This window comes from Anomalospiza imberbis, chromosome 3 (assembly GCF_031753505.1).
Source record: "Anomalospiza imberbis isolate Cuckoo-Finch-1a 21T00152 chromosome 3, ASM3175350v1, whole genome shotgun sequence".
NCBI lineage: Eukaryota > Metazoa > Chordata > Aves > Passeriformes > Viduidae > Anomalospiza > Anomalospiza imberbis.
Window position 1 is genome coordinate 82,255,146 of NC_089683.1, and position 25,927 is coordinate 82,281,072.

General features: G+C 35.6%; 1 protein-coding gene across 9 annotated transcripts in view; it reads right to left on the bottom strand.

Moving 5' to 3' along the window:
• SDCCAG8 (SHH signaling and ciliogenesis regulator SDCCAG8) overlaps window positions 1-25,927 on the bottom strand; it is a 104,640-nt gene that overhangs the window by 19,851 nt on the left and 58,862 nt on the right. For 4 of the 9 annotated variants that reach the window (XM_068185414.1, XM_068185408.1, XM_068185407.1 and 1 more), the window contains exons 15-16: window positions 25,422-25,530; window positions 18,612-18,743 (exon numbers count right to left, since the gene is read on the bottom strand). In XM_068185414.1, the coding sequence (XP_068041515.1) occupies window positions 18,612-18,743; window positions 25,422-25,530 (241 nt within the window). Of the gene's footprint in view, window positions 1-6,623; window positions 6,736-18,611; window positions 18,744-25,421; window positions 25,531-25,927 lie in introns of those variants that run through there. The other 5 variants (XM_068185410.1, XM_068185411.1, XM_068185409.1 and 2 more) reach the window with 4 other exon arrangements.

The following is a 25,927-nucleotide window of genomic DNA, read 5'->3' on the forward strand; positions in this document are numbered from 1 at the left end:
TACCTGAAATGTTTGATTAATAATTGTAAATAATTCACCCAATTATTGGGCACTTCATTTTTAAGTTGTAGAAGCAACAGAAGTTCCACAGTGATTTGTAGAAATGACAGAACCCTTTTCCTCTTTTGAGACAAAGAGAAACAGGGAATTGAATGCAAAACCACTTCAATTTGAAAAGGACTACATGGGGAAGTGAGGCTATTAGCAAGTGAATTGATTTCTTCATGAAAATAGCCACATGAATACCCTTAGACCTCCATAATCAAAACAGAAAACATAGAATCACTACACTGATTACATTACTTCATGCTGGCATTTTAAATTTTGTGGCTCCTGTTTTAGTATCATTTCTACTTCTTGATGGCGACTTAATGCACTTAGTTTTATGAATAAAATAAGAAAATATACCTTAAAGGGAAAATTAATAATCAACCAGGTGTCTGAAAGACTTCAATTAACATTTGACAAGTTTCATGGTATGCAAACTTCTGTAATGTAATCAGTTTTTATTAATTTAACTCCTTGAATACAAGAAAGCAAATAAATTACAAAAATTGTCCAAGATGCTCTGCAGTACTTAAGTTCCAAATTTCTACAAGTAGTGTCAGCTCTGGAACCATTTTTTTGGCTCTTAAACTTTGCCTTCCTCATCTGACACACACAGATCCTGAAAGTATTCAGCCTCCACACTGCAGTTTGTAACACACCAAGTGCACATGAACAATACATGCCCTGATGAATTATTTCTTATTCAATAATGACATGTATTTTACCATATACAACTATTGTGACCTATTAGTGCAAGTTGCACTTGCATTTATTTCTAGAACTTTGTAGCATTTTGATTCTGAAATTTTACTTGCAATCTGATGTCACTGCCACCACAGCATTGTTATAATCAAAATTAATAGGCCCAGACAGTCTTCTAAAATTAAATTCTGGTCTGAAAGGTACATTTGATCATTTGGGGATCTCTCTTCAGATGCTGACAGGGAGACAAGTGAGCGGATGTAGAGAGAATCTGGATATATGGTTCACATATGGGCCTAACAAGACCAATCTCTTCCTATAAAGACACTATTTCTTATGCTAAGCCTACCTTGTTTTCTAATCTCAGCTGAAAGGAATGTTGGAATCTGGGGCAGTTTTCCGCATCAGAGTCTGTAATTTAACTGTCTGATGTCAGAATTATTGCGTTTTCACAGAACCTCTGTAGTTTGGGGTTGTTGTTTTGCTGTATTTTGGGGGGTGGGTTGTTTAAGACTACCAATGCTACATCCTCTTAGAAAATCTTATTCTTCTTGATTATTTTTCCACCTAAAGCACCCTGAAATTCAGGTACCCCTACTGATACAAGATTTTTAATTTTTTGGGGGGTTTTCAGTGTTATATTAGAACTCTGAGATTACCCCTGATTCAGGATACCTGGTATTTGGTATTGCCAAGTACGGGATGTTTTTAAGCACAAGTCCTTCATCTGAGTCTAGATCCAAAAATACAGGTCCCAAGCACAATGCTACACTTCTTGTCATCTACGGCTTCATTTGTACAGCACAGAATCCAGTATGTCAGCACTAGACAAAAGCATTGAGGAAGAAGAATAAAACAAATCTTGGTTGCTAAGTTAGCCTGTCATGTAGTAAACATTTGTGTGAAGCCACACACCAAAGGCTCAGAAAGTTACAGCTAGGTTAAAAAAAAAGAGAACAGTACAAAGGAATTTCAGTTGCAAATATACAGAAGGCAGGTCGTGGACCATCGCTCATTGTGGGGAAATCTTTTACTTTGATCAACATACATCTTTGCTCAAACAGGTTTGGAAGAAAAATGCCAACATTCATTGACGCCTCTAACTCATAACAAACAATCCTTTCACAGCTCTATCTTAGAAGATGTTAGACAAGATTACTACACTACTAAATCCACACAGCACACAGATGCCCCGAATCCAGCAATGTCAGGATCTGTAGCACAGCATGGGTAAAATTGAAACACAATGCTTGGAGGAAAACAGCCACAGTTCCCTACAAAGTGCTGAGAAGTCTCTGTTAGCTGCCACAGCTCAAAGCATTCATAGGATTGGGAAATGACCAGAGCTCATGTTTAATGGATTTAAATAACTGAGTAAAACCAAACACAGCAGCACCTCCAAGCTGTGCAATCCCAAGCAACAACTTCGAGAAAAAAAGCACTGGAACACAGAATATAACATGTGAATCTGTGAGGGACTGTCTAAGCTTACCTCAGTTTAAGGAAAGTCCTCAGACAAGGAGGTTAAAGGCAGAAATTGCCTCTTAAGGCTGTGAAACAATTTTGCAGTTAAGTCATTACAGCAACAAAGAGGCTTGAAGGTTTTGCAGGTACCTGAAAATCACATGGTTCACAGACCGTTCTTCATTTAGTTCCCCATGACCAAAAATGAAAAATTCTTTTTAATTCAGGGTCCTAATTAGGATGATAGTTGGAAAAAATCCCAAACCATCACACTTGACAACAAGAACCTATGTGTTTACACCCAGACTCTTTTGTAGCATATTGTCAGGAGAAAACTAAATAAAGTGAACAAAGTACCTCACCTAGCTGGGGTCTGAACTTGATTCCAAGTTTTTAAGGAGTCCAAGCCTTTTGAGGGAACTCGGCCAGCAATTCAGGCAAAGATTTCTTCAAAGGAAAAAAGAGGCTTGATTTTTTTCCCCCTTTTTTCTTTGTCCTCCTCTTTTCTTTTTAAATAAAAGAAACAGCTCCAATTTGTGAGCAGTTTTGAAAGGAAGGGAGAAAACATCATTACAAATAGCAAGCAAAGCTTTCAGTTTATGAATCTACTAATTCATCCATGAAATATCCAGGTTGCCTTCATCATCATTTCCAAAACACCATATTATATAAGGTAAAAATGGAATACTAGGCCCATATTTTCAGTTGGCTCAGCTGGAAAGTGAATACAGGCTATTGCCCCAGGATGAGTGAATAATTTAACTCAAATGCAATTTTGCACAAAATTACTTTCACAACTGGAAAAAAAAAGCCAAAAAAATAAAGCATGGCTACTCAGACTCCTTGTTAAACATAAGAAATTGAGTTTCCCCTTCCCCCGCCTCCACAGTTAAACTGGTATAATTCACAAAGTTTAGTTCACAGTGTTGCTGTTAAATCAGTGAGGTATAAATCTTGACATCAAAACACCAAGCTTTTCTGTGCTAGAGAGGAAATTGCCCCTACAAAAAGCGTCAAGTACAAAACTTGGGCATTGCATCTCAGCCAGTTCTGCACTGGCCTGGTTGAAATCTCTTCTCAGGAGTAAAATTTATGCTGAAATAGATGCAAGACAAAATCCCCAAATTGTAGACCGATAATTTAGAAGAGGTCTGTTGCATGTGGAAATGGTTTTGATCTTCAGATCATAAACTCCTGGAGGCACAGATCTTCTTTAATTACATGACTACAAAGCACCATGTGTTTCCATTATGCTATTTAAATAATAGATTTAATTTGAATTTACATTTGTTGATGTAAACATTACTGACTGTAACATTACCCTGCAATCTGATGCAGAAAGTCACTGAAGTATTAGAAAAAAATTCCTTCCCACAAAGATTACAAAGGAAAGAATCCCCAACTGTGCTATTTAAAAATATGAATAGAAATTAGCTAAATAGAACAGAATAAATTTTAGTGGAACAGAAATTTTAGGATGATAACACAAACAGCACTAACATCTCAAGTACTTCTAATTTTTAATTCTGCTCCACAATTATCTGTTGTGTTTATGGGACCAAATGAATTCAGATGTTTCCAGCAATGAAAGTTCCACTGATTATTAAAAGGAAAGAAAGTAGCATGGGAAGGATCACTTATTTATCTTTCAACACTGCTTTAACCAAAGTGCAACTGGGGCACTCTGCTAATGAATTTAACTATCAGGATGCTAATCAGTTCTGTTTTTTACCAAAATTAATTTAACCTCTGTTTTTGCATAAATAGTCCCTGCTGTTTAAAACTTTGGGGCTGCTTCTGTACATCAGGGGGGCTCAAATGGAACAGAATGTGCTGGGTCCAGAGACAATTCAGTGAAGAACAGCTCAGAGGGAAGCATTTGAACACAGTAATATATGGTAAGCTTTTCCCTTACACCCAAACCCAAAAAAAACAGAGCTCACTAATGCTGTATAAAAAGGATTTTAGTTTTGTAAAAATGACCTGCAAGCACTTCTAAGAGATGTTACAATTGTCTGATTGAGAGAACCTAGGCCAAAAAATGAAAAACATTTACATACAATAAAGATGGTACTGGTCAGTTTATGCCATGATGCTATAAAAAAATTACTTATGAATTGTTGAACTTGCAGATTATATCTAATCATAATATTAGCATTAATTATAACAACAACTAAGTCTAAAATTTGCCAAAACAGAGGCAGTTGAAACTGGGAGCAGACCGTAAGATAGAGAAAAAGTAATAATATTCTGCAAAGATTGTAGTGGCTTTCAGTTCTGAACATATAACTCAAAAGATAACTGAACAAACAAGTAAATTGCATGAAAAAAATTGAACAAGGAAAGGTTTTTGTTCACTGTGTACATCCACAATATATATTTTTTTCAGAAGATTCAAAAATCTTCATAACTTTTCCAGAAAATGTTCTCTCCACACGTACTGTTGGAATACCTAAAATTACGTTAAACATAAGAAAAGCATAAAATGATAAAGGAAAAGAATACAAAACATCACTGTAAGAATATTTTTCATATTTTGTCTTTGAAGTTTTTATATTTTTCCATGTTACTTGATGTTTTTTTTTTTTGTCTGGTAGTATGTGAGCCCTCTAACCCATTATTTCTTTTTCTTTTGTCCTTACACTAACCTGCAGAAGGAATGAATGGAAATATAAGGCCTTCTGTCTGATCTAAAAACTCAAACAGAAAAAAAAAATCTTGAATGTAAGTAAAAAGATGATGGGCAGACAAAAACCAAATAAGTATTTAAGTGCTAGGTTTGAAGAAAGACCCCTTATTATATCCAGATCACCATAAACAGTTCCAGCAGTGGGGGAATAGTCAACACTGCAGATGAAGGATCAACAGGAATTCACATAATCTTGGGGTTTTGATCACATCTGTAACAAATGCATGTACTTACGGCAAGGTACTCTGGAATGCAAAAAAAATTAAACAAATATGAGAAAAGCATAATATTGACAACTTTCTTAATACTTTGCACATTGCAAAGACAGTCACTATAACTTGTTTTGCTCTTCATGTTGCTCACTTCTCCATCCTCAGATGTCAACTGTGCAACAAGATGGTAAAACTCTTCATAACAACCAGATTTTATTCACCTACTTGCAGTTTTGAAATCATGTTTGGGAAAAATGCAGTGGATCTGTCAAAACGTTATTCATGAGGGTACAGGCCTCCCACTTCAACTTACAGCAGCTACCTAAATGATTTTAACAGGAACTGACCATTTCCAATATGTAACAGGTAAATACAGGTAAATCTCTCCTTTTGGAGAGTGGGGGAAAAATAGGGTTAGGAATTCCCACAATATATTTACCATAAAAGCAATTGTTCCAAGACCTAGTAGCTGTATGTTTACTGCAATACTTAGGTGATTTCAGAGAAGTCAATACAACTGCTTTTTCAGTCAGAGGGTGAGGAGCCTTTACATTTGATGGAGTCCTTGAAGAACTGGGCTTCCATTAAAAAATAATGCAACCCTTCTTCATTTAAACCGATACATGAAGGTGCCGGTTCTGGTGCAGTAGGTGTGTTATCAGCTCCTGGATCAGTTACAGGAGTAACTATCAACATTCAGTCTCACAGATTATAACATCATTATTTATGTTCATATTATAGAACAGAACCAAAAATAGTATTTTGAAATCTTTGAATATTTCAATTTAGTGTCTGTAAAGAAATCCTTACATTTCCGTTAATATGGAGGAGTAATGCTGTTTTGATCCTTGCCACAGACTATTGATTTTACACATATTTACATGAAAACTACTGTGTGAGCTTTTCATGTCACAGTACCTTTCTTAGTATCAATAAAAACCACTTAGCTTCTTTTGATACAGTTTAAAAACTGTTCTGTAAATACAGAAGCAGCTAGTGACTTAACATCCTTTTTTCCCCTTTCTCTGCCTCAGTATATAACACAGTATTTTAGTAGCAGTGAATTCCAAAAAGCACTTTTCCTCAAAGGAACTTTATGCTCATAACATTTAGATCAATACTGAGATAATACTTAGATAATTTCATTGCCCACTACCATTAAGTTCATCATCTGCTTCTTTCTTTGTCAACAAGAGCATCTTCTAGGTTAGGACAAACATGGCTTTATTCACCTTTGCCTAAGGCAATACAGATTTGGAAGCACAAGCCTTCAAGAACTAACTTCCACAAAACTAACTTCCAAATACACATCAGGGCTAAGCTAGAAATTGCTTCCAAGATTCTCCTACAAAAGACAAGCATTTACCAGTCATAATCTTTCTCTGAAATTGACCACAAAGAAAACACTAACTCAGAGAAAGGAAAATATGTCCAAGAAGTAGTGGTCAAAGCCCTTCTCCTACTAGAGGTGTCATAGGACTTCTAACATTTCAGTAGAATACAGAATTTTTTCAAAAGGGTGTTGCCTGAAAGAATCGCAAATATTATAGGTTGCACTGTACTCATTTTATTGGAGTCAAGCAGACCTTACTGTCACTTGGATCTTCTCTTCTAGGAAACCTGGAATTTCAAACACAATCGTAGGATAACTGACAATCAGTCCATTTTAGAACAACAAACTCAATGAAGTACTCAGCTTTAATATATTTTTTCCATGTCAATCACAACTGCAAAGAGTAAGAGGTGTAATGACTTGCCTCATTGTGATCGTTGTGGTGTCTTTTTATCTTCGGAGACAGTGCCACATACAGAAATGACGGATTTAATTTCCAAGTTGCAATATAATTATCTACTCCTTCCAAAATGAGCAAAGAACTATGCCATGGTCAGAGAGTTCAACAAGGTGCTATCACAAATAATTGCCTGCTATGATTACACTTTCTGACATGAAGCTTGGACTTCAAGTCCTATTCTAATTCACTGGCTTCTACTTTTGTTATTCATTACCAATTCCTCTGCACCCAGCAATGTCAAGAGGTCAACAATTAAATTAATTCAGAATAGACCCTGAACGTAGGAGTGAACCTTTATCTTCATTTTTTCCCTTTGATCATCCCTTTATTTGACTGCATTTCAGTAAATTATCCATGTAGTTTTTATTTTGACAGCTCTCTTTACAGCAGTAAAACAAAATGTGTGCATTGCAAATGGCAAAGATTCAAATTTCAGCTATGTTTATCCAAAATAGCACTGAACTGCTTCTGTACTTATGCTATACTGCCTACAGCCTTACGGAAGGGGAGACAGATGGGATGAATTTAGCAGGGAAACAGCTGTGGCTTGAAGAAGAGACAAGCAAAAGTTTTGCTATCAGGCTTCATTATGTATCAAGGTACCAGTAAAATGTGTATCCGTAAGGCAGCCAAAAAAGTGTTTTTCATTTGACTAGTGATAATTACCTTTTCTCAACAGCTGACAATGTTCTAAGCACCATTAAATAGGTATAATAATTAAGCAATAAGATAAGACAGGCAGTGCCTTGCTGGGGATTATTGCTCGCCTCGAGTGTGTTTCAAGGCACAAGGCTGAAGGGTGAGTTACTTCAGCCACCCGAGAAATGTAATAAACCCTCAGAAATGCACTGCCTGGAGTGTCTTCTTGCTATTAAAAATGGAAATTTAAAAAGGACAAAATGCTAGACACATTTCCTGTGGATTTTATTGACATGGGTTAACATTACAGGAAGTTGATGCAGAAACTCCATTTCTGCCCAGCCTATGAAAGTCCTTTCCCAAGGACACATATGTCTTTGCTCAGCTTGTTTGTGCATTTTATTCATAAAACTTATTTGAGAAGCACAAGTATTTGCATCATCTAACACATGCGTGACGAGGCACAAAAAATTGTAACAGCCTTCACACTGGTAAAAGTTAAAGTGTTCTAAAGTCATGCGTGCCCAAACATTTATTCTGTGCAATTGTCTATGTTTGGTATCAATTTACAGACAATATTTTTTTAGTTCTGAAATTGTGTGTATCTATATATACACATATGTATTTTTAATATATATATATATAAAAGGTCAGCCACTCAAATGATCAAAGCATTAGGGAAAAAAGCCAAACAAAACAACCCAAAAGCCCCCAAAACCCTTTCTTGACTACATGCAAGTCACATAGCTAAAACTAAGGCTATATCTCTGGTAGTGTGGGAAGTGCTAGTGCAGCACTCAAAAAAATTACACCGCTTTACATAAGCCGAAAAGTTTACTGTCATTTCAGCCATGCCACTGAGACAACATTTTGAAACTGGAGACCTGAAACTATTCAGCAACGTTGACTCAAATCAAATCAGAATGCTAAAGACCATTCAGGATCAGGCCCAAAGTAATGAGATATATTTGGGACAAGGATCCACTTCCATTTGTATAACTGAAGGTGGAATCTGGGTCTCTGAGGTTAAAAAGAACATCAAAAATGTTTTAAAATGTCATTTTCCCTTTCTTCCTCTCCATACATGATTTCAGAGTTGACAAAGAACAAGTTAAACAAACACAGAATAATCTTATTATCCTTTTCCTCTTCTTGCATATTTTCCATCATCACTACTTTATTCCAGAAACAACCTGAGAAGCCCTGCTGAGAAGCACACACAACACCGTCTGGAGTACCCTAGAAATACAGATGCTAAGTAGGTCAGATCATACTGTCCTTCCTTTTAGATGCTTCCATAATCTCTATTTCACTAAAACTTTTTCTATTAGCAGTTGAGGGATAACACATTTGAGACCACATTTCTAGTAACTAGCCCAGTGCCTGTTACAATTTGACTACTACCAATTAGCATTATCACAAGGCTTAATAAACACAGTTATTTTTTAGCATTTAATTTATTGTAGGATGGGAATTTTTTTAGAGTGCACTCAGAAACTGATAATGAATGTGACTGGGGCTCTGGAAGTTTAAGTCAGAAAAGAAACAGGCAAAATAAAGTTCTATCTGTGTTTCATCTGACAAAAACACTGGAAAAAATATGGTCCCTGGTCTCATAATGCACAAACTAAGCACTTAGTGAAAGATGGAAACAAACAGCACGATAAGAAAATATCCCATGTTCAAATGCAACATTGGCATCGAACTAGTGGCACAAGACATACCAAAGCTAAACAGATTTAAGAACCAAAGGCTAAAGAGATTTAAGAACAAGTTAGATTTATATATGGAAAATGAGAGCATCCACAGTTAGATCAACTTCCAGAGGAACAGTATTGGATCCTGCAGAAGCAATCAAAACTCTGAAGTTATTGGGAAAAAGCAGTCTTCCAATACACTTGCAAAACTCCATCACTTATGATATTAAAACATAAATTATCATTAGTTTGTGTCTCCTTCTCTTACAATAACCTTGAAAGGAGGCAGGTGAATAGATTTTGTTACAAATCTGGTGAATTTTCATAGCAGACTTGCAAAGCTCTTTAAATGTTACTCATCTGTCTTCATTTTCAGTTCTTCACTATATGGGAACGGAGGGTTTTAAATAGCCTTTGTCTGAAAATCTCAGAATCATACACAGCGATCAAAACTAGAAAGAAATCTGCTACTGCTTAAAGTAATTTGCCACATGGGTTAATAGTTAAATTTTACTGTGAGTTCACTGAAGGCTTAATAGGAAAATACCAGTTACAGTCAAATATCCCAGCTAGGTATTTGCTGCTGAACTACTGTATAGTGGTAGTCTCACAGTGACTATTTGAAAAGGATTTGGGTGGGTTGCTTTGTTTGGTTTTTTTTGATGATTTTTCTAACACATCACAAGGATATCACAAAAATACAGTATAGAAAACAAACTTTAAAAATGCAGATGGAAAACAATATGGAAGAAAGAAAAGAAGGTGAGTACAATGGTCAGGGACTTCAACAATTTAATTTTTCAGATAGTAAAAAAAAAATCAAAACTTATTAAAGATTGTTAAATATTTTAGGAGGAACATGGATAGTTAGGGCTCTCCTCCTGAGTTTATACTACATTGGAAAGGCTATTACCTTTTTGGAAAGGCAGAAACCTTTATTTTGTAATTCTGGGTACATTTGAGCAGGTAACTTAAATAAACTCAAGCTAACTTGAATGAACAAGACAGATATGCTTTTTGGTGCTTTCTCTTGCCATTAAAAGGCTATGTTTCTAGAAACATAGCAGTTCTGCTCAAGACAGCAAAGAAGCACATTGACCCAGCTTGCTCACTTCTTATTTCACATCTCTGGGGAAAGTGGTGAGGAAGACTGGTCCATAACTACCACCTTGGACCAGAGCTGTTACTACCAGACACTGAAGGCAAAGTGTTTCAAAACAGATATGCTGGTGGTGAAGGGATAAATTGGTGGAATAACACAATCATGTATCACCAGCAGAAGCAACCCCTATCCAAAATTAAAACTCTTGCAGGTATGTAGCAAATGTAGGAGAATAAAATGGGGTTCCCCTGGAAAACAACGGGTGCGTTTCTGTCCAGTTTTACACATCTTTTTCAGTGTCAGTTATGATCTGCATAGCGACAAGAATTTCTAGATCTTGCCGAATCAAGGAGAGTCTGGGCTGAGCTGTCAAAGACATCACCTTTATCCACCTCCATTTTAGAGGAATCAAGAATGCTTCGTTAATGCTAAATTAACATTTAAATTTGAAAACCAGCAACTGTGCTGACAACAGAAAGTAACAAGAACAGCCTGGAACCTTATGTTGTGCCGTTTTATATCACACATATTTCAGGGCTTTTTACATTCCTAGTAGACAAGAACACAAGCTTACTATTAGTGAGCTGTAGGCTTTGACTCAGTTCATGATGGCATGAATATGAACTCTCCCTCTTTATGTTTTGGAGAAGGCAGAATACATTAAAATAGTAGGGTAGAAGATACTCTCAGAAGTGGACAATTACCAGACTCTTGCAGAGGGGGTGTAAGTCAGAGAGCTGGTAGCTGTTCAGTACAGGAACAAGCAAACCTGGCTATTTTCCCACCTAGCTTTTCTTTGAGACATGGACCAATACAACTTTTGATATCATCTTCCAGTTCCTCAAACATTAAAATTGTGGTGGCCAACAGTCTTGATGCGCAAAGTGAACAGAGACATTGTGACTTCCCCTCTACACCTTTTTCCTCATATTGACTGTATTGTTATGCAATTAAATCAAGTGCAGCATTAACTAATCCTTAAAGAAGGTAATTCAGATAATTATCAGCCCATTAACATGACCTCAAATGCAAAAAAAAAGGCTGCAACAAATTCAGAAACTAAAGGAATATATAAGGACATGGAGAGGTAATTGGAACATGAGAAATTGAAACATAAGCTAGATGAAGTGGTTTTGGTCACATGAACCCTAAACTCTTTGAAAGTTCAATTTTTTATAAAGGAAATGCAGTAAATCTTACCAATATTAACTTTAGCAAAACATTAAATATCACACCCATCAGGAATTGTTAACTAAGTTGTTGAAAACTAACTGACTGAAACAAAGAGCACAGCCAACAGGAACAATTGAAAGGGAAGAAGAATTCTCTGAGAATTTCTTCACATTTAAACAGATTTTTGAATATTTTGAATTATGACTCAGCACAAAAAAAGGAGGAGTGGGCTGATAAATTTAAGAGATGTTATCACCTTCGAGAAAGTCTGGGATACTGCACAGAAAGAAATAGATGACTCAGAAGATTGAAACAGCAGACATGGGATGAAAGTCTTACACTATATACTCAATACTTTCTCAATTCATAGTAAAAGTCTCTGCTGAAAACTTGAATTTACTTGGGTGAAAGAGGTCCTGGATGCATTTCTTAGTGAAGCTGTCAAAAAGGCAAACGTGACTGTAGGACTCATTAGTCAAGGAATTTCTAGTAAATATATCAATTTTATATATACAAATATATTTAAATGTCCCCATCCAAGACCCAAGACAGTTTTGACTGCTCATATTTAAAAAAGATCAACTATCAGAACACCAAGGTGATGAAGAGCTTATTGCAAAAAGAAGAACAAGGAGGAAGGCTTTACTTATAACAGAGGTAGGACTGAATAGACACATCCATTGTCTACAATTATTTGCATTACCACTGCAGATTCTTTTGAAGAACTACTTGTCCCAGTTTTGGCTCAAAGACAAGTAGGTACAAATGAAACAGAGATTAATTCAGACCAAAAATAAGAAGGATCCCAATGAAAAGATCAGTGGAATAAGTTATCCAAATTGGAATGGTGAGGCCTACAGAGGAGCTCAATACATTCTCAAAGAAATATATGTGTGTATAGACTAAATATATAGGTACATATATTTTAAATACACACACTTGGAAACAGATTAACACAGTGCTCTGTGACCTAGAATACATCTTACAGAATATTATTAAGTTCCCTAAATATCCCTCTGGAAATTGGGTAGGATATTCCCCTCTGCTTCCTATTTGCTTCTTAAAGCTGAGAACTTATTGGCACACAATTTTGCAGCATTTTATGAAAATCTAGTATTTCACTCTTTGTATACTCCTTCAATTTTTCTAACAACTAAGGAAATTTTTGCTTTGTATGTCTACTGTTTAGGTAGATGGGGAATAAATCTTTAAAAACAGTGTTTGGGGTCTTATAAACTTATGTAATTTATTAACTATTTTGAATGGGGATATTATACATATAAAAACATAAATAATAGATGTATTTATATCACACTATATATAGACACCTATTTAAACTGAGAAAGGGAAAAAATAATTAAAAAGATATATAGTAAATAGACAAATGGTGAACAACAGAGGTGTAGAGAGGGAGAGATTCTGAACATCCAATTTCTATTCCAGAGAATTTGAACTGTGAGCAAACACCCCAGTATTAAACAAAAGCCAAATACACATTCAGACTCTGGTAGGATTTGCAACTTATATGTGTGTGTAGAGTGTATACAGACTAGCCACTAATTATTTCCTAATAGCAGGTCTCTGTACTATACACTTCTCAGTCTAAAATATGAATCTATTAAATAGTAATAAAATAATTGAGTAATAGTGACAACCCCAAGGTCTGGACAGAGCTGAGAGTTTTATCTGTCTGCACCGCAGTGCTGACACACAGTGACCACAAAGCTTTTTACAAACTCCTTGCATGAAGGGCTGCACAAACAATTATGTATCTCCAATTGCTACAGCCAACCTGTTATAGCAAAACCACGCCAAAGAGACGTGGGCGTGAGTAATGATGCTCAGGAAAAAGTGCAGCACGCTGCTCTTTAGACATTGAGACAATGTGAGTAACTCTATATCTTTAATATCAAAGTTTCTATGGACATTACCTATGTCAATCTCTATTTTCAATTTAAAGATTAATGCACTTTAAACTAAAAAGCCACAATATAGTGCATTTTTAATCTATGATTGCATTGCTAAACAGATGATTGATCAGATGATTAAACAGATTCTAATAAAATATAGGAACAATTGACCTCATTGTCACTCAAAAAATATACTAATCTATCTGTAGAATAAGGAGGATAATGTATTTAACGGAGAATGAACTGGACTGGAAGAAAATAAAGGTCTTTCAGGTAATGACAACCTAAATTTGTCCGTCCATCATTGTTTCTTGTAAACACACATACACACAAAAAAGTACTTCAGTTTTAAGGAGAAAATGTAAAAAGTCAAATGCAACTTGATTGCTCCAGTTATCAAGAATTAATTTTAATTAGTAGATCTACCGAAGATTTGCCAGGAAATCCAAAATTTCTATTCAGCAGTGTAATAGTGACAGCAAAATAGCTATTGTGATTTTACATAGCAGATATTTGAAAATGCTGGTGTATTCTCTCTAGATATGTCTCAATTCCCTCAGATACGTGCTCTCTTAAGCATACATGATCTTGCATACACTACCACTTAGTAACAAGACAAAAAAATAACGGTGCAAAATAGCCTTTAAAATCCTTGTCAAACTGAGTATCACATTTTCACTCGAGTACTCTGTTTAAAGATCCATTTTAGCTACCCTTCCATATAAGCTTATCCATAAGAATCATACATTTCCCATAGGTAGAAAACAAATATAATTTGTCACATGTTGTGCTATACAGACATTTCTGCACAGCTGCTGCACCACACTAGAATGTCTGAAGGGGAAGACACCCCAGGTAGTTGGCTGCAGACACATCTCAGCAACATGGCACGTAGCTCCAATTTGACACATAGAGTCTTTATAAATCCAATGTCTATGAAGTCAAACAAATCTCCTTCTTATTTATAGTAACAGGCGAGAGCAGATCTCTGCCGTCTTGTTACACAGATGGTTGTAACATTTTTATAGTTAACTTACAACCACTGATGCCTAAGGAATAGACACACATCTGCCCCAAACTGCCAGTCCTGTAGGCTCTTCTTTTTAACTTTAGCTAGCAAAAATACAGTCGAAATACGTCTAACAGTGTCACCTCCAAAAAGCTACCACAACAAAAAGCCCCACACAGATTTGCATTAAATGTATCATTATTGTTAATGTTACAGAGATTGGACATTGATCATACACATTACAGCAAAAATTAAAATTAGTAAGATCTGAGAGAAAATTCATAGCCCCAAATTCCATATGCTGAACTTTAGAAAAATGTTTGGAAAGAAACTCATTAGAAGCATCTAAATTTATGTTTTATTAAAAAGATTTAAAAAGAGCCTTATATTTCCTATAAACTACAGTCCAAATGTTTTTTTTTTCTCCTTTAACTGCTTGATAAAAAGTAAAGGCATGTTTGGTTTAGCTTGAAAAGAAAAAAAGAAAAAAAGAAATTGCCTAGGATTTTCTTCTCCTGCTTGAAGGTCTTCAACAGGAAACATCCAAGGAAAAGAGCTATGTTATATTTCATTAAATGCCTCCCCATTTTAGACACTGGCTGTCCACAGAAGCAATCCTCTAAATAGCTGCATTACAATCAAATGCTTGTTTTACGAGAAGAGAAGATGAAGAAAAGTAAAGCCATAATTGAACCTTTTAATTATAAGAGTTGTCAATTAAGTTCAGTGAAAGCTTAAACAGCCTGATGAAATCCTGACCCATGGCAGCTTGGGCAAATAATACTTACTCATATATATGTTCAAACAATAATAGATCTAGGCAGGTTCTTGTCTTTTTCTTCTTACTCTTCAAGTTGGAAGAGAAAAGAGATTGTGAGAAAGTGAATCTGCATTTACAGAACTGGTCTAAGTACAGAGGTGAAAATGCACACCTGGGAATTCAGTTTGAAAACTGATTGAGGAAAGAATGAACCAACTTTATATATACAGTTCCCCAGTTCATTTGGCTTTGAATTTTCCTTCATCTGGAATCTATTCAAATTATGTAGAGTGGAGCACAAAAAAAAACAAACCCAAAAGATAGAAATCTTTTAGTTTTGCTTCATATTCTTTTTATTCCTGGCTAGTTTCTACCTTTACAGCTGCCTTACAAGAAATTCTGTACTTTCTGCTGTCTGCTAATTTCTACTATGAACACAAATCTACAGAATGGGAATTTGAAGAATTTAATAAGACAGTTTGCTTTGAGGTTGAAAATTTATAAAAATGGACTCTGCTACACAACAGATATAAATTTCTGCAAGATTCATATCCATGAAGATACACATGATGACCAACTCCACTTGGACTCTTAACATGTCACCTTTCAATTCAAGTTTGCCTCAGCAGCATGCCACAACTGTTTCATTTAGGAAGGACATCTACTTCTTTTAATGCCATATTTCACTGAGTAAAAACACATCAAAAGGGCTGGATATTTCCATTACACTGAAAAGGCTGATTCCATACCCTGTTTAATGACTGGAACTTAAAGTAATCTCCTTAGAAATTTGCTTATTTAATTTTGGACTATATTCATTTGCAGCACAAATTCACACAGAGGTAGGAATGACACTAAAACACTTTTCTTGATCACTTTCAGGAGTGCAACTATTATGATTGCCAAAACATTTTTGCTACAAAAGAAATTCTGACTGACATTTAGGTATTGTTTCTTCCACAAAACAGTTATATCAGGTCCTGTCATGCTGTCCCTGAATAAAACAAGTATGGACAGTGATATCTTCTCAAGCAAATATCACAACACCTAATTTTTAAAATGCAAATGTTAGGTTCTAAGTTTAGCCAAAATCATTTTAATACAAAAAATTTTCTGAAGATCCAGAATAACAGCAGCTAGAAAATTAGGTCAGAATGAAGTCTGTGGGACTGTGCTGCAAAACGACCACTGCTATTTGTAGCTGCATACAAAGGAGAAACAAATGTGTTAAGAAGTAACCATCACCAGTATTTTGTTGAGATTATTAGTATCTAAGTGATGGATGAAAATCTGAGGCAACATAGATTATTATTTGTTGTTCTGCTTTCACTATATAGTATAGTCAGATTTCTAGTTTCAAAATCAGAAGAGAAAAATTACTATTTTTATTTAGTGGAAATCCTTCAACATAAATATATGGAACTGGGAGATTTATTTCTTGGGGTAGTTACTCCTTCTTCTTTTATTCACCTAGATTTGTAAACTTCATGACCAATTTACAGCATTTGGGAATTAATCCTGAAAATCTACTACAGTTTTCACATGGAAATTAAAATTAGATTACACTGATTTTTAAAAGCAGTTTAGAGTATCAGTCTTGTCACTTATTAGTTGGATTTTAAATTACTAGAGTGCAAGATAACAATTAAAAATATTTTAAAAGAGCCATCTCTTAAAATACTGGTAAAGTATATTGCTCATGTTTAGAACACCTGATAATCTCTGCCATATTTACATATTCTAAAATATTAAATAAGACAAATGCTATTACTGCCCTGCTTTCTCTGTTGTCTGCAAAACAGCAGCAGAAGGTAAGGCATTGCCTGCAGCATGACCACTCTGCTTTCAAACCACTTTTGTGTTCTGGATTAATGCTTTCAGTCTTTTCTAGTGTATAATCATTGCTGCTGCAGCAGAGAATGAGCAACATTTTGAAGTAGAGCTATCTTATTTATAAAAATAGATAGAGGAAAGGTTACCCTAAAAACTTGCAAAGCACTTTTAAATTCTACTACATACCCATAATTCTACAAAAGAACAGCTAGGAGAAAAAAGAAGGGGAAAAATTTTTTCTCCTGAAAGTAAACTTGAATACTCAGTCCTGCATATGTAAGAATCCACTACAACTAAAGAAAAAGGGAGGTGAGATAAACAGAAAGATTGTGTGGTTACACAGATTAGGGATGCAGTTGCAGCGTTTTGAATTTCTTTGTTCTCTGAGCTATAAATGATTATGACAATCTAAGGTTACAGAAGAACAGGATGAAGTACAGACAGAAATCTGAAAGGGAAGAGGAAAGAAGTGGTTCTGGATGACAGAAATGAACACATGAAGTGCTTGTAAGAAAGAAGATTATAGACAGAGAATAAAGAGATGGCAGTAAAAAAAAATTAAAAATCAATACTTTAAAGAAATGAGCATACAGGACTGGCTGCTTTAATACTTGCAAGCTCTGCTCCTCTCAGGTGGTCAATGATGAAAAAAAGCAAACAGAATTTTTCCCAGTAAGGGCTGTCTAGTCCAAATAAAGTTAAACTGCATTTTGCCTTTGACTACTGACAAGAGGTAGCTTGGATGACTGGATTTGCAGAGTTGCCTCTCAGCCTCCTCTTTACTTCATCCTCTACCTCCACAAGCATGTCAGAACTCCCTCCAGTGCCTGTTACATTTAATATGGAGTGGAAAACAGAAGAAGAAAGCTTAGATGAACTTTCTGGAACTGAAAGGAAAAAGAATCCACAGTGATCCTTGAGGAAGCCTAATCTATATCACAGCACAAGCCATTATCAATCTAGATACTCTGGCCAGAACAGTCAATTGATATTGGTGAAAATATTTCACACTAGTCTTGCTGCAGCTGCTCCCACCTCATCCTGAGGAAGTCACTGCTTCTCTGCAAAGCTAGTGGTGCCTAGAAATGGTCAGTATTTCTCTGGTACTATGATTTTCAGTAAGATTTGTCTCTTTATACAAGTTAAATGATGGTAAACCCCAAAAATACAACTATTACATGGCATAATGGAACACACTTATGTACTCTACATTCACATCACTGAATAACCTCCTCCCTCCTTCCTCCCCAGCTTCCCCCTCCTTCTTTTTTTTTTTTTTTATTGAAATTGTAAGACTATTCATACAAGTTAGAGCAGAGAACAGCCGAAGCAGCCCACACACATATGTACTAGGTTTAAATTCTTTGGAAGACTATGTTGTTCAAGCTTTCCTTTTATTTATCCAAAATGGCACAAGCAAAAGATGTTAAAAAAAACAACTTGACAGGAGGGGGAAGGAGTGGTCATTTCACACGGAAAGAATATTACTTTCACACAACCTCATGTCATTTTTATGTTTACACAACACGACCGGTACAGTTGAGCATACCACATACTGACAGATTAACAGGACCTCCTACCTTGACTTCATTCTCTCATGTATTCTCCCATGCTGGATACATTGTTGGTCTAATTCATCATTCCGTTTCTGCATCTTCTCCAATCTGCCATGAAGATACTCTTTTTCCTGACTAAGCTGGTTGACTTCAGATCTACAGAAGTAAAACAAACGATGATGGATGTTGTCAGATTTCATCCTGCAGTGTGCCATCAATATGTGGCTTCAGCATTTATAACATTTCATACATTTATATGTAACGCATAAACAAACTAGAACTTATAGAAACAAAATGCTGTTTCAGATGAGACAAAAGAAGATGATACTGCTGGTTATCTTCTAAATATGCCACTGGCAATCACTCAATTATAGGTCGGCTATGCTAATTTCATCCTAATTTAAACAGGCATGCCATTTGGCATTATGCATTGATGTTAAATAAGATCAATACATGTAAATTCATACTTGTTAAGGAAGAATTTAGCTAACATTTTGGAAACACATTTCAACTTCTTTATTAGCAAAAGCTAACATTTAGTTTAAAAAACCAGCTACTAAAACCTTGTTCAACCTTGACTCAACTTTATAGGTTGAACTCTCAACAGTTCACAGGTTGAACTTTCAATAATGCTACTGTTTTAGAAACTTTAGTAACCTCCTATGTCTAAAATAACATTGCACAGATTAAAAAAAACCATCAACAACAAAACCCTCATAAACTCCTCCCCCACAAAAAATACTCACACTCAACCAAAAACCCAAAGTCTAACTAAGAGCAAAATTAACTAAACTTTCAGAAACAAGGGACAAATCATACAGGCACACACTAATCTACAAAAAATTCAGCACAGCCTTTAAGAATATTAGTCACTTCTAAGCAATTCTTATTCTTCACGAGTGAGGAGAGACACCAGATCCATGAATGACCTGGGACTGCTACTTGCTACATCTCTAACCATCAGCCCATGGAGAAACAGGCATGAGCTGTTTCTTAATATCAGGAAAAGACCTCAGATTAAATAGTGATAAAATATACATTATGCACTTGTACAGTTTTAACTCTTTGGAAAAGGTTAATGAGAACATGTCAGAATCTGCTATACCATCAGAAACTACGAATCAAAAGTAAGTAAATTTGATTTATGGCATCTGCCACTCCATATCTCAAGGTTAAAAAGCTTCAGATATATCTTTAAATCATAAACTTAAATATGCTGCAATAACAGCAGAAAGATACTTTACCTTCCTGGCTGTTACAGAATGCAACAACAACTGACATTCTGAAAAATACAACAAAGTGCAGGGAGGAAGGAATACTCCTCCTTCAAAAACATGTTGTTACATTGACAAGTCAAATCTAGGAATGACAACATGATCTTTTCATGTTTAAATAGAGAACAATGCATGGTATCATCTGTGAATCTAAAAGAACTTAGCAAAGGAAACTTTGGATTGAGACTGTATGTAATTGAATTTAGATTGAGAGTTACAGCTCTATTAAGGAAGATCACACACAAATACAACAGAATTGTGCTGATAGATTCCAGTGCACAGGAATTTCCTGGATGGGTACATAACAGTGGGCAGGATGTTATAGGAAGGTAGCAGAAATGGAATTTTTCCACTGACCATTTTACAGAAATACTAGTAACTTAAATGTCAGCATTAACAAAGCACTGCCAGCTGGACCAACTGTTATCACACAATGTGAATGCAGTCTGTACTTGATACTGATACTGTAAGACAGACAACCAGTGGATAAAAGCAACGTTGCACTGCAGAGCAGCTCAAAGAGACCTGACACGGGACTAAATTCAATTCTGCATTCCTTTCTTGCCAGCAAAATTCAGCAACAGCATTTGCCATGTAGAAATACTGTAAATTATCACATTTGTTGGGTTTCCCAACTAGGAGATCCTGCTTCTTTTTCTCTATTTATATGTGACTGTCTCATTCATGGAAACAGCAGAAGCTACTTTCAAGGTGATAAAATTCTCCAAGTTTTATAAGGATTTCTTCATCTCCATTACACTTGTAGGTGTCCAAAGTCCTTCTGGAAAGATCAAGTAATTCAAATCAATCAAAATCAAAACACTACTGCAAATCACAATTAATGAAACAAAAATAAGTAATGAGTTAATTAAAACCATGAGTATCATAATCTCCAGTCTCTAAAATAGAGCTCTAAATACCTGGTGCTTTGAAGCACGTTATGAGTGTTGTCTTCTCCTAAAACATCTTTTGTAATTACAGTTAAACACAGAAAAAAAATTCTAATTATGACATTATTTACACAACGTCATTTCCCATGTAACTAAGAGTCCAACCACCAAGACTCAAGTATATAATGACACTGAAGTTTTGAAGGACAGCACATATGAAGGACAGAATGGTTAGGTCCATGTTAAAAGGCTCGTGAGTGTTGGCATTAAAGAGAGAACACCAGTCCAATACAATACTGCATACCAAGAGTCTTCCATTGTCACTTGTCAATGATTCCCTCTGTATCTTTAAATACACCTTTCATCCACCTCAGTTTCCAAAGATTAAGGTAAGGCAACTAATTCTGCAATACTTAAGTAACTTCACACATTGTTGGCTTAAAAAAAAAACCAAACCAACAAACCCACCATAATTGTACTAAGCCTAATAACTGTACTGAAAGGTACAGCACATTTATACAGGAGTAGGAATTCCACTCAGCCAGAGGTACGACCAGTCCTGTGTAAATGCTTCTGAACAACTCCCAAGAAAAAGAGAGGGGGGTAAGTATCAAAGCACACAGTGCTGAACTTCAGGGATAGTTCACTCACAATGCCAGGGACAGAAGCAAATTAGAGGAATCTGTGCACTAATCACTGTGTCTGATGGATCCTGCATAACTAAAGGACACAGCATGGATGTGCTGATGTTGTTCCACCAGAGCTACTCTGGGTCCAACAGTCTGAGCAATAAGCTGTGGTGGACTCAGTAGAAACTGAAGCATGCAGGCATTTGGAGTGCTGCCACTGGAGCCGAACTCAGCAGGAAGGGGCACTTCTGCAGACTCAGGCTGGCTCCACAAGCCAGGCAGTCATGGATCTGTGTGTGCTTCTGAGATCTGGTACACTCAAATGACCTGTATGAAATCACAGTTATTTTGAAAGTGCACAGAGCAAAGCTACAACATCACATGAAAATGTAAAATGCATGCTTGCAATTGGATGCATAATAGATTTTGCCAAATCTCATTCACTTGTCACTATATCAAAAATAATTGATGGGGGCAGAAGCAACAACAGAAAAGAAATTCCTCTATATTTCTGGATCTGTTTAACTACCTCAACTTCTATTTAAAAAACACTTTAAGGTTTCATCTACCATCTTTGCTGGAAGAGTCTTGGAAAAAACCCCAAACAGGTTAGCCTCCAAACCACTTAAATACTAAAGGAAAAAAAAGGAGGAAATGTTAAATAGTCACAATTCAAATAGCTTTAGGATGAGCTGATTTTTGAACACTAAGGTGGCAGTGCTGCCTTTGCTCCTCTGAACTTGCTTTTGCATTTCAGTGCTTTTTAAACACTGCCTTTTCCTGCTCTTAAAATCGTTTACATGCACAGAAATTAAATACACACTTTAAAATATTTTCTGCTGATGCAGTATTGTTGCATCTAATTTTAATGACTGAACCTTCAGACAGACTCTTCCCCATCTTCATACAGCTACCTTCAACAAACATTTCACTCCTGGTATTGAGTGCAATGACTGCAGTCAACCAAACATGCAGAAAATAGTTCAGCCGGGTATGTGTTCTTTACTTCAATTAAACTCACACAGTTGGATGCCCACTGTTGCCAAACCAGTAATATAATTTATACATTATAGTCCAAACAGTAAAACTACACTAAAAGTCATTTAACAATATTTATAACACCATAAAATACAGTGTTAAAATATATGAACTGCAATATGTACCAAAATGATAAAATTTGTTTCTCATCATCAGTGATTAAAACCAGGATCATTGCTCTAGCTTCAATACTCACAACCCTGGTGACAGATTAGAATTCAAATCTTAATGATCAATTTACAATTAACAAGATAGAAGTGAAACAAATTAAACCAACCATTATATATAACGAGACCCACTGGACTTCCATTGTTCCCCTTAATTACAAAACGCAAATCACAAATACACAGTGGGTAGTGTTAAGCATTAATCTACAACCTAGAAACTCAGACAGTGACAATCAGAGGAAAAAAAAGAACAAAACAAGAGAGAAACAGAGAAGAAATCAACAAAGGACTATATTTTTAAACATGCCTATGCATACGAAAACCTTCACAGACACTATCTTCTTTCTGCACAGCTTGAAGGGTTTATAATTCATGTGACATTGTCTTTCTGACACCTTTCTGTGTAGGGACTAGCTCAAAAAATGGTTCCAGCTTACATATAAACACAAAAACTTGCGTTTAGATTTCTCAGAAAACCTGCATTAAATATAAAAATATATGTGCCATTCGGCTGCATTCCACTGAAATTGTAGAAATATGTAGCTGTCACAGATAAATTTGAAAAGTCTCTTATTACAAATGGGTACTTCCTATCAAACAAAATAAAATTTAGATAAACTTACTATTGCATCTGTTATTAAAAGAACTTGAGTGTTCTTCCAATTAAATAATGGTATTGGTAGCACACAGTTATTTCTTAAACCCATGGAAATTAAGGCACAAAGATTCTAGAGGTACAGCAAGAAAATATATATCCAGGTCCAAAATTCAGTTTATGGTAAGGTCAAAAATATGGAAAAGAATGGAAAAATATTTTCTGTGAAAATAGGGCACACTGCTGCTTTGTGATCTGCTTTTATTAATGTAAATAAGAACTAAGTTATAAAATCTTCCCTAAATTACTGCTTCTTTTTCAGAAGACAAAACTACAGTATTCTGCCCCAGAACGTGGTTTTACACAACATTCAGTGACAATGAGCTGAAGATTGCCATTTGGAGAGGTGCTACTGAGGGATACGTGCTGATCATGCATTTAGAACTTGGCTAAAATAATTTTCTGCATCTGATCTCCGGATCACACCACTTTGTGAAGCCATCTATATTAGTCTGCCATTTTCCACCACCTCCAGTTCCACCTTGCTGTTCTAATTTTTACCACCTTTTTTTTAATCTCTACCTATTTCTCTATCCCTGTAACTGATTGCAGCAGCTCCCATTCCAATGAAGGCAAGCTCAACCTATTTTAGGACCACTTCTCAGAACCACTTTCATGCATTCTTCCTTACAGTTTCTTGTGTAAAAAATACCACTTCCTGGAGATGCAAGAGGGCTCCTTTTCCCTTTTTCAGGTCTTTGACATAGTCAGCTAATGCTGCTAGGTGGAGAAACACTTGGCAATCTCTAGTATTTATTTTCAGAGAATAATGTGTTTTCACAGTATGTTTTCTGTCTTTCCTTCATCCTTTACAGTTACTAGTCTGTGACTGTGAGCTCTAGCAACAAAGTCTGTGTGCTTTTTTATTGCTGAAATAATAATATGATTTGAATCCATTTAGATTTTGCATTACTTTAGCAGACAAGCTCTGTTTTTTCAGAGGAAAAATTCTCTTTGCTTCTCTCTCAAGTACCCCTCACAACACTTGAATCGGAATATTGCTTACAGTCCCTCAAGTTTCTCATTTCTTCCCCAAACACTCTGGATGGGATTCATCTCCCCACTTCAGCCACTTAACAGCTAGTCAACACTTTATATTCAGTGGGAAGAAGGATGGGCAGTGGAGGGAGTACCCGTGGGAAACATCATAAATTTTATTTATTACAGACATATATACATGTGTGTGTGTCTGCCATCTACTTTGACCATTCCTGGGAAGAGGGTACTGGGGTAAATGAGCTCTCTCCTTGAGTGAGTGTTGCCTCTTCTACATTACCTCAAGAGGATGATTAAATCCACCCAGCAGAAGAATCCTGTCTTGAAAACCAATTTTATTTTTGCTGAGTGTTTTCCTTACTTCCCATCAGCCATCAGATGAATACTAGCCTTAATTACCACATTCACTTTGCATGTAATTTACAGAAGCTACAGAATGCCAACACTCCAGTGAAGTCCAGTTTACCACTCTAAATATGAACCCTAAAAAAGTTTCAACAGATACTATTTTCACACTTAAAAATGTAAAATCAAATTATTTGCTGCTAAAGAGCTACAAAATTCATGTTTTCTTTAGAAGATGGTTCTGTCTTACAGAACTTTTGAATAGATACCTCCATAGCTTTGTATTTCTTTAAATTATTATTACTTCCAGGTGTTGCTCTCTTCCTCAGTTTTTAATGACTTTGAACTTAGATTTGCTATTGATTGATAAAAAGCAGCAGCAGAATCAGAGCATCAATGACAAACAATTTTGATGACAAATATTTTATAGACAATGTCTAGTGTGTAGTGTAGTACTGTGAAAATAGTACTACAGTAAATAAATAAAATTACAACAGTTTTGACATCATTGAATCATTATCATTTTTCATATAACTTCAGATAAACTTGAATTGTAGCTTTTTAAACAATTTTCTACCCTTCATATTAAGAATATGAACACAAGGAAGAAAATACTATGCAATTTTTACATTGGAATTGTCCAAGAAATTTGAATGAATTGTCAGAAATATAATCTTAAGGGGTGTATATTATACTGAATTTTTAAGGGGCATATATTACATTGACACGATATGTAATGCCTGGGACAAAATGAAAAATAACAAATATTAAAATACAAATAAAAAGATAAAGAAGCATGTCCTAGTAATAAAAGGGTCAGGTTAACAAAAATATACTAACCTGTATTTTTCTGACATTTGTTCCAACTTTTTTGCCAACACAAAACATTCTTCCTTTAATTTCGCTATTAATGTATTCTGGGAGGTCAGCAATGAATCCAGTTCTTCTACTAGAAACCATAAAATTATGATACTGTAAAACTACAACTATATAAATTTATAGATAACATAGAAACAATTTTATATATTCTTAATTTCTTTCTTCTAGTTCATTCTAGTTTTGAAATGTTTTTTAAACTTCAGATACTTGGACATCATCACTTACCAAATTAAGGCTCTATGTCAGAATTAGCTGAAGTGTTAAAGCAATGTTGCCACTGAATCTGGTCTTGTAAGAGAAGAATCACTGTGAAGACTAGATATCTAATCTGGTGGGCTTGCTTTTTAGCTAGAAGTTCAGTGACATTTCTAGGAGGAATAAAATTGGCAAGCCATGCTTTAGCAGACTTTTGCTTGCTCAGCTGGTGCAGAGGGTACACCAGGAGCCCAAATGCTCACACTATACAC